General features: G+C 44.1%; 1 protein-coding gene across 3 annotated transcripts in view; it reads left to right on the plus strand.

Annotated features, from left to right (window-relative positions):
* Window positions 1-13,989, plus strand: part of LOC147884214 (uncharacterized protein At2g33490-like) — a 32,838-nt gene extending 18,849 nt beyond the window's left edge. The window contains exons 2-10 of one of the 3 annotated variants that reach the window (XM_087398566.1): window positions 857-929; window positions 1,146-1,220; window positions 1,351-1,412; window positions 1,543-1,611; window positions 1,763-1,791; window positions 11,175-11,373; window positions 11,500-11,706; window positions 11,920-12,970; window positions 13,395-13,989. In XM_087398566.1, coding sequence (XP_087254692.1) covers window positions 857-929; window positions 1,146-1,220; window positions 1,351-1,412; window positions 1,543-1,611; window positions 1,763-1,791; window positions 11,175-11,373; window positions 11,500-11,706; window positions 11,920-12,963 — 1,758 coding nt within the window. In that variant the 3' untranslated portion in view covers window positions 12,964-12,970; window positions 13,395-13,989. Of the gene's footprint in view, window positions 1-856; window positions 930-1,145; window positions 1,221-1,350; window positions 1,413-1,542; window positions 1,612-1,762; window positions 1,792-11,174; window positions 11,374-11,499; window positions 11,707-11,919 lie in introns of all 3 variants that reach the window. The other 2 variants (XM_087398567.1, XM_087398565.1) reach the window with 2 other exon arrangements.
* Window positions 13,990-17,928: the final 3,939 nt, after the last annotated feature.

The raw sequence follows: 17,928 nt of genomic DNA on the forward strand, positions 1-17,928 counted from the left end.
ATCTCCCTTCCGGCAAGCATGCCATTGATACCCGATGTGTCTACAAACTCAAAAGAAAATCTGATGGCAGTATCGATCGACACAAAGCCCGTCTTGTTGCAAAAGGGTATGCCCAAACAACAAGGCATTGACTTTGAGGAGACCTTTGCTCCCACATCCAGGATTACCACTATTAGATGTGTCATTGCCATTGCAGCCCATCACCATTGGCAAGTGCACCAACTTGACATCAAGACTGCTTTTCTTCATGGGGATTTGCAGGAAGAAGTTTATGTGACACAACCTCCTGGCTTTGAGGTTGTTAATTCTGAAAACAAGGTATGCCGGCTTAGAAAAGCCCTTTATGGTTTGAAACAGGCACCCAAGGCATGGTATGCAAAAATTCATGCACACTTACTATCCCTTGGTTTTCAGAATAGCCCTACAAAGCCCACTCTTTATGTCCGTGGGAGTGGGTCTGATTTTTTAGTGCTGATTCTATATGTGGATGATATGCTAATCACGGGACCAGATACTCAGCATATTGCAGCCTTCAAGGCTGATTTGCAGCAAGCTTTTGAAATGTTAGACATGGGATAGCTACACTATTATCTGGGCATTTAGTTTGCTCATGTTGAGAGGGGTATCATGATGTCACAGTCCAAGTATATTGGACAGCTCCTTGATCGTTTTCAGTTCGAAGATTGCAAGCCAATCTCTACTCCAGTGGACCCTGGCTTCAAACTTTCAGCTCATGATGGGAGCCCAAATATTTCTGTAGGTTTGTTCAGTCCTTAAAGACAACCCCTGTTGGCCCATCTTTTAAACTTATTGTGCCAAGTCCATGAACTAACTGTAAGTGTTCTGAAATTTGCAGGCTGTGGAGGACATGCGAGATCAATATGATGGCCTTTTAGCTGTTGCTCAAAGCATATCAGGATCCGCATATGGTACTGCATCTGTGCTACACAATCTCATCTCTTCCCACCGAGAGAACAAGCTTGGGGTTTTGTCAATTTGTTACCTAGAAAAGTGTAAAATAACATGGCTGATGCGAATGCATGTTTTCTTCATGGTTGGGTATGAAAAGGCAGCATAAGTCAGCTTTTTTATCATGCCAAGATGCCTTGCAAACCACTTTTGAAGAAGGTTATTTTATTGAACAGATTTCTCAAGATCCATTCAAGAAATGGCCTCGTATATGTTGGATACCTTTGGAACAATTGGTGATGGAGAGTCTGGTAAGTTCTACAGAATTTGGCTAGCCATGATTGCCAAAAGGCTGGTTTCCTCTCTGCTCCTAGCTGCGTTTCTGTGAATATTTCTTTTTTTCTGCTTTTTGATGAGCTGATTTTGGTTGTCTATATCCAGGAAACGTCTTTAGTATGCTGGGAAAAGTACAGTATGAGATATCCAAGCTACTTGATTTATATGTGCGCAACCCCAACCCTTTGTACCATTTAGATTTTGCGTTTCTATCTACACTACTTATGACAGTCGCTAACAATATGTTAGTGAGTGTATGTGGACAGCAAAGGCTTAATCTGCTCTGGCATGTGACAGGCAGCACATGTTTCACAGACAATCATAAGTCCAACTGAGAACCTGTTGAAAGAGCTTCAATCTGTTGAGGTGAGCCATTTGGTTTCTTTGTAACTCCGCTTTTTGAAGGATTAGTGCAGTTTCTGTAAGAATTTTCGCAAGCCGTAATGCATGGATGCTCTAGTTGTGCCTTTCCCCATGGGTATTGTACACTAACTAAACGTCAAATTTGACATTTCAGGAGTTGAAAGGGCAGTATGAGGAAAAGCGGTAAGGAATTCCTCTTGCATTTACAGAAAGTTCTTTGCGGCATTTGAATACTGCATTAGAATTTCATTCATCTGTCCAGTGTTGTGATGGTAAAATCTATTGAAAGAAAAACCAGTAGTGCTTATGATGCACTGGAAGGAAATGCTCCAGAACTCATGAAGTTCTTATATGAAAGAGGGTCCATAAGCAACCTATTAGAATTGAAAATCCAGCAGACGAAATCAATGCTGAATAATGAGAAGACATAGCTAAAGACGATGCAAAAAAATGCATTTGAACTTGTGGATGCCTTGTATAAGCTAATAGTTCAAGCTTCCTCCCAAATGGTTTGTGTGCTAGCTAATCATTTTGGTTTCCTCAAGGAAGAAGTTAATGATATGGTAGGGTTTGATCATGTTGATTTGGAATCAAGATACCCTGTGTTCAAAACCAAGGTGATCCTAAGTTACATACACCTTCATAGATTGTTCAGACATTTAGACATTCACAGAATTTTAGAAGCCCTATGCATATAATATTATTAGCCCAAAATGTGTAAGTTCATCATTAATTGCATCCAATCATGCATAGTGTGTCAAGCCACTAAGTCATCATTGTCTATGCTTCATAGCATTCAAGTCAGCCAGCCGTTTGAATTAGTTGCTTGGAATGTAGTCTATCCGTTCCCTCAATCACTACAAGGAAACAAATACATCATAATTTTAACCCATTGAAACTGCACTATGTTGTGTTTTTAGAGGATGAGTTTGGGAATGTTCCTGGAGTGAAAGATTATTGTGTTCAAGATTGCATGTCACATGTGGGGGTTAAAGGTCACTGTGCCTTAACCCCGATTATGTACAATACTCAAACACATATATAAATGAATGAAAAAGAAGATTAGGGTGGTTCTGCACCCACCAAACTTGTGTGGCTCTCTGTCTCTCTCTCTCCTTCCGTTCTTGCTTCCGTTGAGAGCACTCTCAACTGGTATTAGAGCCCGGGTGATCTAGCTGAGCGTGCGTGAATGCTTGGAAGCTCAGCAGCTCTGTGGGAGGAAGGAGAAGCTTTGTGGGAAGCTTTGTGGGCGACTTTACTTGCATCCGAGTGTGCATAGACCTTGGAGGAACCTTTGTAAAAGTCACTTTGGCTTTGCGAAGTGGTTTTGAGAGCCTGTTAAGTGGTTTCAAAGAAAAAGTCGTTTTTTGAGCTTTTCCCTGTTCCGTTTGATGACAGAGACTCCGTATTGACTTGTAGAGGCAACTATTGCTTGCTTTTGGTGTCCACATTACTTCAGGAGCCTGGAAACACCTTCATTCCTGAATCTGGGATCATTTCATTGGATTTATGAGTCACTGTGTCAGTTCCTGCGTTTTTTGCCCGGGTGTTGGAACTCAAGTTTGGAGCAACCATTTGTAGATCTGTCAGTTCCGGTGGACTCAGGAGGTCCTAAAACTGCTACATCATTTGAATACATAAACATAATTTCGAAGGTGTGTTCATTTAATAGACGAAAGGCTTTATGAGTAGGGTTTAGCACTTAAATGGACCTTCGGGTGATTGTTTTAAAGTTCCTAATCTCAAGCATGGGAGTGGTATCCATCTATTCACTTCCACGGGTATGATTGAAAGAAATCTTCCTTGCTGGGAAGGGGATCGATACGTCGCCCAACCACGTGAATCCTATACCACGCGAAAGAGGCTAGGGCGTCGTATCCTAGTCCACTGGATCTGCCTCTAGCAACAGCAGGTAAGGATCACTGTGTACGGTCCTATAGAGTACTGTGAGCGGCACTCCTGTCCTAGAGAGCTGGCTGAAAACCATCAAGCAGGTGCTTTGGATTTGGAATCACCCTAAGCCCCTCCCCATGGTAGTGGGATAGTGGCATCTAAGCTCCTAGGGAGCAGGTGGGTTTGGTGCCCCACTTCACCCAACTGATGTGTGTGCAGTGGCCCAATATGTGCTTGTTTTGATCCTAGACCTTTAGATGCCAAATCAAGGGTTGACACTCAAACTCGTCCTTGGAATCCTGCTAGCACGAATAAGGTGGGCTGAGAGGTATTGCCATACCCTCATTAGACTCCACATCAATGGCAAACTCTTGCTTTTGAGAAGGGGCTCCGGGATCTCTAATGATGAGCTTGCCTAAGATGGCTTTGCTCTACATATTTGGGTCTATAATGTTGAGCCCTTTTTTATTGTTTTGGACTGGGACTCCTTGGGGAGGTAGGGGGTGTCTATGCGTCCACCTCACTTTGTGCTTGTGCCCTCGGGCTTGCTAAGTGGCCCCCTGCAAGGGTACGGCTACCTCTTGCCCTCCTTGGGAACATAGTTGCCAGCTGAAATAGAAACAGAAGAAACAGAAACGGGAAAACCAGAGTTTCCGGCCCCCCTGAAACAGAAACGGAAGAAACGGCAATATGGTATAATTTATGTACAAAAGTTTATTTTTTATACATAATACAATTATCTCCTATGATGATTGATCTATCTTGTATCATCTATTATCCATGAATGATGCTTCAACAATCAACATGTGTCATGAACTAAGTTCTAAGTTCTAACTTCTAACAAGTTTGAAGTTATAACAATCCGAAGTTTGAGAGGGAGGATGGAGAGGCGAGAAAATATGGAGAGGTAGAAGGAGGATGGGGGAGGTGAAAGCGGATGGAGAGGTAGAAGGAGTCGGAGGAGGAGAATGAGAGGTAGAAGGAGGATGGGGGAGGTGAAAGCGGATGGAGAGGTAGAAGGAGTCGGAGGAGGAGAATGAGAGGTAGAAGGAGGATGGGGGAGGTGAAAGAGGATGGAGAGGCAGAAGGAGTCAGAGGAGGAGAATGAGAGGTAGGAGGATGGAGAGGTAAGAGAGAAGAGGTAGTGGAGGGATGGAGAGCAGCTGCCAGCGTGCAGGATGAAGAGGATGGAGAGCAGGCTGTAGCCTGTAGGGTGGAGAGCAGCCTGCAGGATGGAGGGATGGAGAGGAGAGTAGGCTGTGGGTACCAGGGCCCATGAATCAAAGATGGAGAGGTTGGAGAGCAAGAGCATAGGAGGCGGTGGAAACGATGACGATGAATCGGCCAAAAAAAAAGAGGGCCAACCACCCTCAACAAAACACCCCCTCCCCCCTCCAAAAAAAAAAAAAAAAAAAGTGACGACGAAACGACGTTTCTTCAAGAAACGCCGTTTTCGTTTCCTGGCAAGAAACGGGAGTTTCTTTGCAACTATGCTTGGGAAGCAGGGACGCCCACCTAGGGAGTGAGGGGGCATCTCTGCCTCCACCTCACCTTCTGCTTGTGACCCACTTGCTTGCTGAGCAGGCCTCTCCAAGGGTATCTCTACCCCTTGTCCTCCATCCTGATCTTGCGGGGCGGGGTAGGGTTCACAAACTCTCCAGAAAGAGTCTCCAAAGTGATGCTAGATGTCAGATACTTGTTTGGGAGAGACTAAAATGAAATTGTATAGCAGTCGTAGCTTGAATGAAGAGAATGGACGTCTTTTTAATTAGCCTTCTCCTTTAGTGCTAGCCTTTGTCACACGGCTGAGTCTGCCCTTCACCTCCGCAGTGTTGACAGAAACTCAGCATGAAGACCTTTGTATAAATGGATGCTCAAGTATGTGTGGGTATGTGGATTTGTATATGTGAGAGCATATGTTTATACTATGGTCTACACCCACTGTTGGGCGCTGATGACGTCAGTGGGGATGTCATAGCAGCTAGTCCCTGCTATGTGTGATGGAGTTTATGGTTTCAACCTTATGAATGACTATCATGAGATGAAACTACACACTGTGTTGTGTTTTTAAAGGATGAGTTTGGGCATGTTCCTGTATTCATCTAGATATTTGCTAGAGGGCAAGGTAGAGGGGTCCATGACCACCAATCAAACTTTTGGCACCCCATCATCCAAAAGAGCTAAAGCTGCAATCGTGGGGGACTTGAGGGCAATTCCAAACTTGGACCTGATCAAAGTGAGGATGCTCATGTACTCCAGAGGAAAGTTGGAAATCACAAGGTGATAAGGTACCTTGGGATATGATGCTATGTCTCCATGTCCTCTACTATGAAGCTTGGTACCAAGATATATGGAAAACCAGGTGAGGTCCCAAGAAGATCAGGGAGCTGTGAAGACGTGCATGGGCCGACTTTGGTGAGGATAACCATATCAAGAAAACTCAACATCCATATATGGTCACGTCGTGAATGTGATGTGTGTCCAGAGTGAGGCTCACTTATACCCAGTTCTTGAACAGTCGTCCAATGGGAGTAATGCCATTGGACGACCTTCAAGCATACATTGGACGACCTTCAACAGGTTGACCAAGCCTATTGCTGGAAATGAAAAATCAGCAATAGGCTTGGTTCCTGACTTGGCATCTGATGGCCTACAAGTATGGCTTAGCATAGGGCATCTTACTCCCTGAAACAGTAGGAAACCGTGGAAAAGGTGCTGCTGCATATTTTCTGCTCATTTACAGCAAGGATAAGCAGGAACACATCAGTCATGTCAAGCAAGTGCTAGAACTTCTGAGGCTGCATCAGCTTTATGGTAAAGCCAGCAAGTGCACTTTCATGGCAGAAGAGGTTGAGTATCTTGGTCATATTGTGAGCAAGGATGGAATTCAGGTGGATCCAGCCAAGGTCAAATGCATAAGGGAGTGACCACAGCCACTGAATCCCACCCAACTCAGAGGCTTTTTGGGTCTTGCTTCTTTTTACAGGAGATTTACTTGTTGAAAAAGGATGCTTTCAAGTGGTCACAAGAAGCACAACTCAGTTTTGAGGACCTCAAAGATGCCTTGAGTAATGCACCTGTACTTGTATGCCCGGATTTTTCACGGCCCTTCATTGTAGAGACAGATGCAAGTGGCAAAGGCCGGGGGGCTGTTCTGAGATGAGCATGGAGTTATAGCTTTCGAGAGCAGAAAATCTGAGGCCAAGGAATTGAACTATCATGTTTATGATCAGGGAATGTTGGCTATCCTACATGCTTTCGAGGAATGGCACCACTACCTGTATGGTGGCAAGATTAAAATTAAGATGGATCATAGGACACTCAAGTACTTTCTTACGCAACACAATTTGTCCATGAAGTAGAAGAGGTGGTTGGCTGCAGTTCAGTCCTATGACTCCGACATTGAGTTCATGAAGGGTAAAGAAAATGTGGTTGCCGATGCCTTGTCTAGAATGTGGGCTTGTAGTTTATCTGCCATTTCCACCATCTATCAGGAGTGGATTCATGGGATCCAGGAAGAATATATGCAGAATTCAAAGGCAGCTCCCATATTTTATGGAGTTATAGGAGCCTTCAAGCCAAGGTCATGCTGAATTTAACTGCATAATGGGCTGTTGTACTGCAAGGAAATAATTTATCTTGTGCCGGACTCCAATTATAGATTGCTGGTTTTGCACGAAATGCACTCATCTCCTATGGCAGGACATATGGGTATCACTAAGACATATGAAAAGGTCAAACAGAGCTTCATTTGGGATGGCATGTGGCGAGATGTGGTTAAATACGTGGCTGAATGCTTGCCTTGCCAACAAAATAAACTGGATAGCAAATTACCCGTAGGTCTTTTGCAGCCATTATCAATTCTCGAGGGCAAATGGACGCACATTGCAATGGGTTTCATCGCAGGATTGCCTTCTACCGAGAGGGGATGGGACAACCTCTGTCATGATACTTAGAAGTCTTGGGATAAATGGTTGGCGCTTGCTCAATTTTGCTACAACAGTACCCAACATCTCTCCATTGGCATGAGCCCGTTTGAGGCAATGTACGGATGCAAGGTCGGGATGCCTTCTTCAATTGCTGACATGGCTGTGAAAAGTCAGCAAGCACGGAATGACTTGGAGAGGATGGATGCCCTTCTGCAATTGGCAAAAAAGAATATGCAGGATGCCCAAGCCAAGCAGAAGAAATATGCGGACAAACGCAGGAGATATTCGTCTTTCAAAGAGGGAGATTATGTGCATTTGCGTCTCCATAACAACTGTTATGCCTTGCTGAAAGGTAATACCAACACAAAGCTTGCTCATAGGTATAACGGTTCTTACAGGATCATCCGCAAGGTTGGAGAGGTAGCATATCAGTTGGAGCTACCCAGTACCTCCAAGATCCATGATGTTTTCCATGTGTCTTTGCTGAAACCACATGTTGGACAGCATGTACATGTTCTTCCTGAGTTGCCACCCATGGATGAAGAGGGCCACATCCTCTATGTTCCGGAGCGCATCGTGGGTTTCAGAGACCATGTACTAAGAAACAAGGTCTACGTAGAGTATCTTATCAAGTGGCGGGGATTCCCAGGGGATGAAAATTCATGGCAGCCAGAAAGCATTGTCCAGGACCACCCCTATCTCCTACCGGGCTGATTAGTACTAGTTGTTTGCTGCACTTTTTGGACAGCCATGCTGTGAAATTTTGAGGGCAAAATTCTATGGGAAGGGATGAAAAAGGCCCAATTGGCCCTTTAGAGACCTTTTAGGTGAAAAATGTGGAGGGACTATATAAGTCCCCATCCACCCCCTATTGTACACTTTTGATGTGAATCTAATCCTATCTACTCTCCCACCTCTTTCCTGCGCCCTGCTCCCTATGCTCTCTCACCTTCTCTCCTCCCTACTCTCTCTCTCTCTCTCTCTCTCTCTCTCTCTCTCTACCGCTCATCCTTCTCTCGCTCCTTCCCCTTCCCCTCTCCTGCTCCCCCATCTCTCTCTCTCCCTCCTGCTATTCTATCCCCCTTCTCCAAATCTGCCCCACCCCCTTTTCTACATGAGCAATGGCAATGTGACACTTGGCATGTGTTGCCAAGGTTGAGGAGGGGTCATCATACCTCCCTCGTTAACACCACTCAAGACCACACTTATGGCTTGAGGAGGGGTGTTGAAGCATAGGTTCTAAGTCATATGTGAGATTGCCACATGGACAGAGTTCAAATGAGTAATCCCACATGCGAAAGGGGATATTGATGGAGGAAGCCCATATAATGGCTTGAGGGTGGAGGCCCTCATATCCCTGGATCCATTGTGGGGGATTGGGGTCTCCCGAGGATGGCTAGGTGGTGGGATTGGGATCCCACACGAGGCCCAGGGTGCCACCCTCCTAGCTTCTCCAGGGCATTGCTCCCTCACTCTTCCTCCTTGCACCCGCTTGCATTGAAATTCCTTGCTTTTTCATCCCACATCTCTGTCCTTCTCATCAAATTTATCTTCTTTCTTCATATTGGGCTTGTCATTGCAAGGCTAGCCCTTCCCTATGCCCTTTCTCTTGCTTTGTGCAGATAGATAGCCCCCAAATTCCTCAAAAGTGGGTGGTCTTGACCTTTCCAAAGTCGTAATGCTGATTACAAAGGTTCTAAAGCTCTTCGATTACATTTGAGAACGAGCAACGGCAATTGAACAAGGTCCGCTTTATGACCAATTGCTCCGAGTTGATCCCTCGCACCTTCAATTTCGCTAAGTAATCATGCACGATATCTCCCTCCTCCATCCTCACAGTAAAAATTGATTTCGGAAATTGAGGATCCTTGAAGTATCATTTGTTTCATACAGGTCCTTTAGGATGTCCTATGCTTCCTTTGAAGTATCCGCCAACTGGATGTGGGGAATCACTCTGTGTAATGTCATCCTGATGATCGTTGCCAGCGCTTTTGCATCGTTTTTTTCCCACTCTTCTATTTCTTTTGGATCAGCTAATTTGGTTACCTTTCTTACCGCATCCGCTTTGTCTTCAGGTTTCTATTCCTTTTTTGTTGCCACCTTTTCACAACTTCCTTGCCATCATATGACTCTGCAGCTTCACTTTCTAGATAGGGTAGTTATCCCATCCAGCTTGCCAGCTTCTCCAATACTAGCAATCCCTCACCAAGGCACACCTGTTTGAATCGTGGTCACCTTTCTTCTTGCAAAGGTACATCTCCTTCAAATGTATGAGATGGTTTCCACAAGCCTGAACTGAGATCTCCTTTCAAAGTTTCTCACCTCCAAGCTCCACACACTTGTGAATCTTTCTCAGGGCTTTGATACCGTGTTAGAAAACAGAAATGGAGGTTGCTTGCTGTAGCCACCACTCTTGCAGTGGAAGAAGAATCACACAATGCTAAAATCAATTCTTGCCCTTTCCATCATGCACACAAATGTAGATAGAGATAGACATAGACACAGATCCTGTACAATGTATAGGAGAGTAGAACAGCAAAACAGGTGATGTAGAGTGTTCCAATGAAGGACAAAACCTGATACAAAAGTGTCTAAGTGTGCTGCAGCTAAGGTACTGCCTACATGTAGACATGTGGCACCTTCAGAGCTGCCTTCCACCTCCTCCTGGCACCTTCCATCCTCTGTCAGCCTGCGTGCTTCTATGAAGCTTTTGTGGATGCTGCACGATCATGCCTTCTTTTTGCTCTACAAAGCAGCCAATGATGAGGCACTGCATACCTTCTTCTTGACCTCCCTGCTTATACTGGCCCCATCCTGCAGCAATGTACCTGCTCCAGCCATGTGTTCCTGCCGCTGCCGACCAGGTATAAGCCTCTGAATGGCCCCATACTGCCTGTCGTGCAGCCTTGCAGGTTCTATACTAATGTGCTGTCCACTGCAGGACCTGCTGCAGCTCCTCTGCTTGCTGCCTGTATGGCAGGCTGCCTGCACGCTCTGATGTGCCCACGTGGCAGTCTTTACACGTGGCCTCTCTCAGACCCCAACCATGGTGCTGGTACACCTCCCCCTTGTCCTCGTCAATTCAGGGCTCACAAGTGGGGAGGCAACCCCAATAAACCCAACAAAGCGAGCTGTAAGAGGCATTGCTACAGTTAGATTTTTAAACACGTTCGGAGTTGCAGTGAATGTTATGTGTGGGGCTATCTAAACTATATGACCCAAATGACCCAAAATGTTGCACTTAAGATATAGGCATATTGGCATCCCATTCTGTGTGTTTATATGAATAGGCACTACCTTCTGATGATTTGGCATAACTCATTGTCTTTGAGGCACTGATCTACTCATTTATGACTCTCTAGATAATGTAAATGGGACCACTTCCTCATCAAAAGGCATAACCTGCCATCATTGAAGCACTCACCTTGTGACAACAAGACCATTCCTAAACTGCAATTTGCCTTATACACTTTTGTCTTTCTCTCTTCTTGCATGTCTTTTACCTTGCCAATTCTTTACGAATTAGCAGACTCTTTGTACATCCAAACCCACCTTTGTTGTGTATTCTTCAAGTACTTTTTGTATCAAGCTCTAGGGCCACGGAAGATGTGATCATTGAATGCAAGGAACGTTTAACGAAGAGATGGTCAGCAGATAGATCAATGGGGGTGGCAATTGACCGTCAAAAGAATATATAGAGATTGTAGATTAAAGAGTAATCTAACACCGTGCTTTGTTTTACAGGCAACTGTACAATCAATTGAGAGTACAAAAGCCAAAAGGAAAGGGTAAGAAGGAGAAAGATGTTTTTGATCAGCAGCTTATCACACTCAAAGAAGAACTGAATGATCAGGTCATGCTACTTGGTCTCCGTTTTCAATCCTTGAAGCTTGGTCGAGAACTTAGTCTTGTCACTCAGGCTGCCCGACACCACACTGCACAGGTTTGCAAATTGCAAAATTTTGAATATAAATTTACTCATTTTGATCATGAGATTTTAAATATCTGTCCAAATCTCCAATTTACAGGACCCTTATATGAGACCTTGGCTGACATCCCTTTTTGGCAGGCTCATTTGTTTGGTAAAGGCCTTGATTCCCTCAATGCGGTGGAGCCAATTGTGAAGCAAATATCCCAGGAACGTAGGATTGATAGGACTCTGAGTGAAGGTGATGTTAGGACCCATATGATTGTTGATGATCTGGAAGCAGATGGGGAGGTGTTAGAGAACGACGATGAAGAGGAAAGTATGCTGAGTACCCCAATGCCATTTCAGGTAAAGGTTTTAGTTTCTTCTGTGGACATGGTTTGATCATTGCGGCTTAGCAACCAGCTTCCACAGAAAAGCAGACATACACAATTAGGAGATCTGCACATGTTTGCTATGGCAATTGTGAGCTCTCACAATTTCATCTGTTGTCGTCTTGTCTGTTTACAAAGGTAGTCAATTCAATGCCTGTACCTAAAAAAAGTCATGGTGTCTTTGCAGTCTATTCCAGAGGAGAAAAGTGCTCGTGCAGTTCAAGGAGCAGGTGGCATTATGAAGAACTGGGAGAGTAACAGCAAGTCAGCCCCCATTTCGCCGTCCATGTACTTGGGTACTAATAAGCGTGAAACTATTCAAGAGTTTATGTTGGACAGACCTATCCAAAAGGCTGTAACTACATATGCACTCCCTAGTCCTGCTGATGCAACGGAAGGATTGAATAGCCAGACTGCTACGTCGACAGACAAAATTGAACCACCTTTTTTAAGTGAACAGGTGGGGACAGGTGGCCATGTCAGTTCAACTGTTGCTCATGAAGAGAAGGGGCCAGCAGGACATGGAAAAACTGAGACTGACATGAGGGATGGTCGGCAACTTATCTCACCAGCAGAGAATGAACATATTTGGAAGCAAAATAAGAAACCTATCCCAAAGGCACATTTTAATAGTGCAAGTTTTAACCATGGTTTTGGTGTTGGGCCAGAAGGGAATGTTGGTCCTGTGACAACGGTACGGTACAGCCTTTCAGGGCCCTTAGCAGCAAAACCAGGGTTTGGCTACAAACAGGCCGGGAACAGTGCTGGCATTCCATCAATGTCGCAGCCAGTTGATCCTTTATACAAGTCAGGTTCTGTCCGCAGATCCTCAGTTTCCTGGGCGTTTGTTTCTCCCAGGATTTCCCCTAGTGCCTCTCCCCCACACTTATCTCCCCCTCGCATCAGTGAGCTGCATAAGCTTCCTACACCTCCATCAAAATCAGCACCCTACACCTCAGATACTGCTACAACATATTCAGCACCCTTGGGGATGAAGAGTCCAGAAGCTTCGAAAAAGATACTCCCAACTTCACCCCTACCACAACCTCCTCTGGCTCTTGTGAAAAGATCCAGGTCTATTCCTTCTTCAGTAAACTATGCCAAAAATTTGCACCATACAAAGGCCAATGACTCCACACTATCCAAAGTTCCTCCTTTGTCACCCCCTTTAAAACCGATTCCATGGCAAGAAAGTGTACAGACACTCCATGTGCCAACAGAGAGAAATTAATGTGCAAGTAAGCAAACTCACCGAGGCTCGTCTCAATCTAGTAGTCAAAAGCAATGTTACAGTTTTAAGGTCTGCTTGATTCAGGTCATAGATTCCATGTAGGGACTATGCATTTGATGTCTCACATTACAAAAGCAAGCACAAATCAAGGGTTAAGGAAAGGTAAAGTTCTGTACAGTGAGGGATTGGATTAAAATAATGTTAAAGAGACATGGATAGACCCTTGAGATATTGCAGATTTAGTTCATCCTTGTCTTCCAGGGTTGAGTAGATCTCTCAGAATGGACAAATATCATGAATGTATCTATTATTTACATCTTATCACTCAGTGAGAGTTTGAAAATTTGATACTCGCAAAATTTTCTAATTCCTTTCCCATTTTAGTTTCTGAATATTTTGACAGATTACTCAGGGTTATACTTTGTATGTAGATCATGTAATGTTTTCTTTGTTGGAGTGTCACTGACCCACCTGTGAGCCCCCATATGAGGAGGACAAGGGGTCAGGGCACAGTAGGAAGGAGTACCTGGACAGGAGGATTGTGCAGGGTTTACATCATGTATGGTGGACTGGCAAGTACCTGGACAGGAGGATTGTGCAAGGTTTACAGCATGTGTGGTGGACTGGAAAGGCAGGAACATCAGCTGGAACTGTGGAGCAGGTCGCAATAAATAGCAGGTCTGAGCCACTGCCAGGGCCTACTTATAGCCCGAGGCACCTGCATAATGAACCAAAACAGGTCGATTTCACGTCAGTGGATCTGCAGACAGGTGGTACAGACAGATCTGGTTGGCTATTTTTACAGACTCCAGGCTCCCCTCGATTTCCTATAAATAGGCACTTGTTTTTTGGCCATTCTCACACAGCAACTGAGGCCTCTGAAGGCCCCGCAAAGTGTGCAGAGTGTGACAGATATTCTAGTCTGTAGTTTTCAGTGCCTTGACTATCATTTTTCCTAGCACCATCGGCTGGATGTACTTGGCTCTTTTCTGAGCAGTTTTCCCACGTTTTGTGGATGAGTATACTGAATTCTCTATCCTCTTTATTTGCTGTATTTTCTGAGTGCTTTTCTGTTAGTATGTGCCGCTAGTTCTGAGGGAGATCAGTGAGAGATTCGAGTTTATTCCACATAGTTAGGGCTGCTTCCAAACAGACCCTAAATCTCAATCTCCGAATGAAAGTTTCCCAGCAGAAAAGCTTGTCATGAACATCAAAAGTTTCCTTCTGATATATTGTGCGAAACAGAAAAGATGGAAGGAAAGATGAAATGTTACAAAGAGGTTCCTCCACAAATTTCATTTTACAACAATTTGTCATGTGAAAGAAGATCAATTACAATGAGACTAGACTCTCACTAATCTGCACTTCCTTTCATGTGTTACTCATATGCAATCCTGTGCTTCATTATCTTTACTGAAACAGAATGCTTGGCAAACTATTTACCACTGATCTCTCTATATATGATGCCACCACAATCTGCGTAGACAAACACAATGAGGAACCCTGTTACAAAGAGCAGAAAAAAACATGCACATTTTAAACACACACACAGCTTTATTAAACCAGCTTATAGAGTGCCAGGTCAAACATTAAAAATTTTAAGTCTGGAGTACCTTGAACTAGTCCTTGCAAACACAAAGGTTCCAGGTTAAAGCTGTATTGATTCGTTACCTGTCAAGTCCTTTTTTCAGAAACACCATCATGTCACACCGCATTCTTCAGATAGTTGAGCACAGGTTAACAATATACCTTGATCAAGGTGAGTGCAGATGAGCCAGCATACGCCGTTGATATCACACAATGCAATGTAGTGGCAGAATGTTAAGATTCGGACATCGAAGATAAATAGACTGAGACAATGTGGAAACAATAAGTAGATGAGAATAGAGCATGATATCCTTGATCGGTATTACAATTACCTGAGTAGATAACAGTAAACGGGCATTATAGAACCTAAAGGGTATTAAAGAGGATGTAAACGGGCATTATAGAACCTATAAGGCTTTGGACGTTTCTTGGATTGCATGTCCTCTAAGCATATTTTGAGCTGATGCATCATTTCTATTTTCTATTAGGTTCAACAATTTGCTCTCTCATCTGAAACTCTCTTGTAAGGCAAGCAGCCTCATATGTGGTAGATTCGGCACTTGATCATATGGACCTTCAATTCATGTCCAATGGGGATTGGTCGCACGATCTTGGATAGAGCCAAATACACCGATGATGCATAGTTCAATTCTTGCAGGACTTACACCTACATACAGTAGATATCCTACCAATGGGAGAGAGAGATTACAAATCCCTCTTTGTGGATTTCTGCAAAGCCTTCGATATTGTACCATGAGCTCGACTTTTCAGACGCATACTTAATCATGGGCATAGGTAGGGCTTATTTGGGCGGTCCGGGCACTATATGAGTGGGTATCAGGTAAAGTCAGGACTTCGATGGGGTGGACAGAGGAGATCATGAGGACGCTCGGAGTCAAACAAGGTTGTCTGTTATCACCAACCTTGTTTGGCCTATACATCGGTGAGCTCGAGGCCTTCATCATGACTCTAGCAGGCGCAGGTTCTTCATTGGTTGGCTACTTGATTCCCATTCTATTATATGCGGATGATGTCCTTCTACTCTCCTCATCTAAGGGTCTCCAACGACATTTGGATGCGCTCCAGTCTTTGTGCGATAAACATGATCTGAAGGTTAACTTGGGTAAAACCAAGGTTATGATCTTTAACACATCTCGGGAGGCCGCATATAGAGAGCAGTTTACCTTCGACGAAGCTTTGGTAGACATTGTTGCATCCTACACATACCTGAGTGTTCTCATTTAAGTTTGATTTTCACAATGCGACCAACTATGTAGCCCGTTTAGCAGGGGACATACCGCACTAGCCAAACTTGAGCGCCACTGCTTCCACTCACATTTTTAGATCCCAGAACTAAGTCTCTTCCTTTTGACTCATTGTCCACACAACATGGATGTATGGTAGTACCTCTTGGGGAACAAACTTATTAGAGATAGATTGGTCCCACATAAAGAGACTTTAGGTTGAGCTTCTAGCTCGAATGATCCGTAGTAAGCCATTGGTAGGTTACACTTGCAAAGTTTGGGGCCACTCTCTATAGCTTGATGTGGTCTTCCAGGTGGTCACATGTCTCCATAGGATCAGAGACTTTGGTACCACCATAGTTGGACTATGCAGACTGCCTCGATAGCATCTATGGCATTGGAGGCAGAGGGTAATCTAGGAGTTGGCATGCTCGGACACGCAGATGGTTGCAGGTCTCGGGCTATGGATGGACGAATTGCCACTGCTTTAGTATAGCCTTGAGGCCTCATCCATTTCACTTGCCTATCAAGAGGTGAACCAAGTCATCTAAGAGGATCCCTTGGGCCTCTACATGTTCAGCACTTGGTTATGACCTAGTGAGCTTTCGATGAAACTCAGCTTCTATAAAGATTATTGCTTGCGGATCTCAAACGAGGGGGGTTCATCGAATCGCTGGGCTACACCCAAATTCATCTCTTACATGCATTGAGGATCTTCGGTTGGGGGGGGGAGGTTCATCGAACCGTCGCGCTACACCCAAATTCATCTCACATGCATTGAGGGTCTTGATGGGTCACTTTTGGATAGCTTCACACAAGCTACGAGTTGAGACTAGACGACATGCAGAGAGCATCCCATGTGAGAGACAAATATGCACTTCATGTGATATGCAAGAGACCGAGATAGAGGATCACTATGCCTTCAAATGTCTTGTACACTATGAGATCCATGGACGGCACTATTATCCTTTCAGTACCAATTTCGGCCCACTTAGAGTTCTTGGGACATCTAGATCAACGGAGGGTGACAGAGAGATCAACTCATATGAGCATAGAGGAGAGCACGCGAAGAATCGGCCAAGCCTAGTTAGAGCAGGATCATGGATTTTTTCTCTAGTGACTTGAGCTAAGGGCAGCAGGGGATCAGATGCAGGATAGAGGAAAAGGACACGCCTTGGCAAATCCAACCCCGAGTAGACACTTACATGATGATTGCAAACATATCCTTCTCTTTGACGTAGGGAGACAGACTACTACATTGATGATAGCACTTGTCTGATAGTGGGCCACATCACGGAGACTATAGAGGACGAGGGACAACACTCTATAACAGATTTTCTCTTGTGACGCTAGTCCTCACAAGATCATGAGCCATTGTTATACAAGCTCTTCTTGTCTCTCCTCAGTCACTTAGTCAGGTTGGTAAGTCACTCAGTCATATTGGTCCCATTGGCAACATACACAGGTCTAGACTCTAGCCACTTAGGGACAAATGCGAGTGATAGACGACCAAGAGATTCTTCTTGGTGTTTGCTCCTCTTTATGGGTTTCTCTCGCAGCGTTAGTGCAATAGTGCAATGTACTACTTTCATTTCTCGTCACAGGCATCAACCTTCAGTAGGGGATCCCATTTTAGTGGCCTCACCCTTAGTTTCATTGTATCTTGTTTCTTTTTAGTTTCATAGACCCTTTGGTCTTTCACAGATGTTAATAAGCGTTCTTTCTTTCTTAATCATCAATTAGGAAACACGTGATAATGATTAATTTCTCTTAGCCTTTCAACTCTCTCTCTCTCTCTCTCTATATATATATATATATATATATGTATGTATATATGTATATATGTATACACACACACACACACACACACACACACACACACACACATATATATATATACACATACATACATACATACATACATACATACATACATACATACATACATACATACATACATACATACATACATATATATATATATATATATATATATATATATATATATATAGCTTAATAAGCACTAGATTTACCGAAGGGTTTGCAAGATCTTTCATCATGGACATATTCAATAGCAAGCTTGTAATTATGAAGACCCAAAAAAACATGGGAGTATTGGGTAGAATTAACATGC

The sequence above is a fragment of the Dipteris shenzhenensis genome, chromosome 27 (genome assembly GCF_047967505.1).
Source record: "Dipteris shenzhenensis isolate YYH24624 ecotype China chromosome 27, Dip_SZ_1.0, whole genome shotgun sequence".
NCBI lineage: Eukaryota > Viridiplantae > Streptophyta > Polypodiopsida > Gleicheniales > Dipteridaceae > Dipteris > Dipteris shenzhenensis.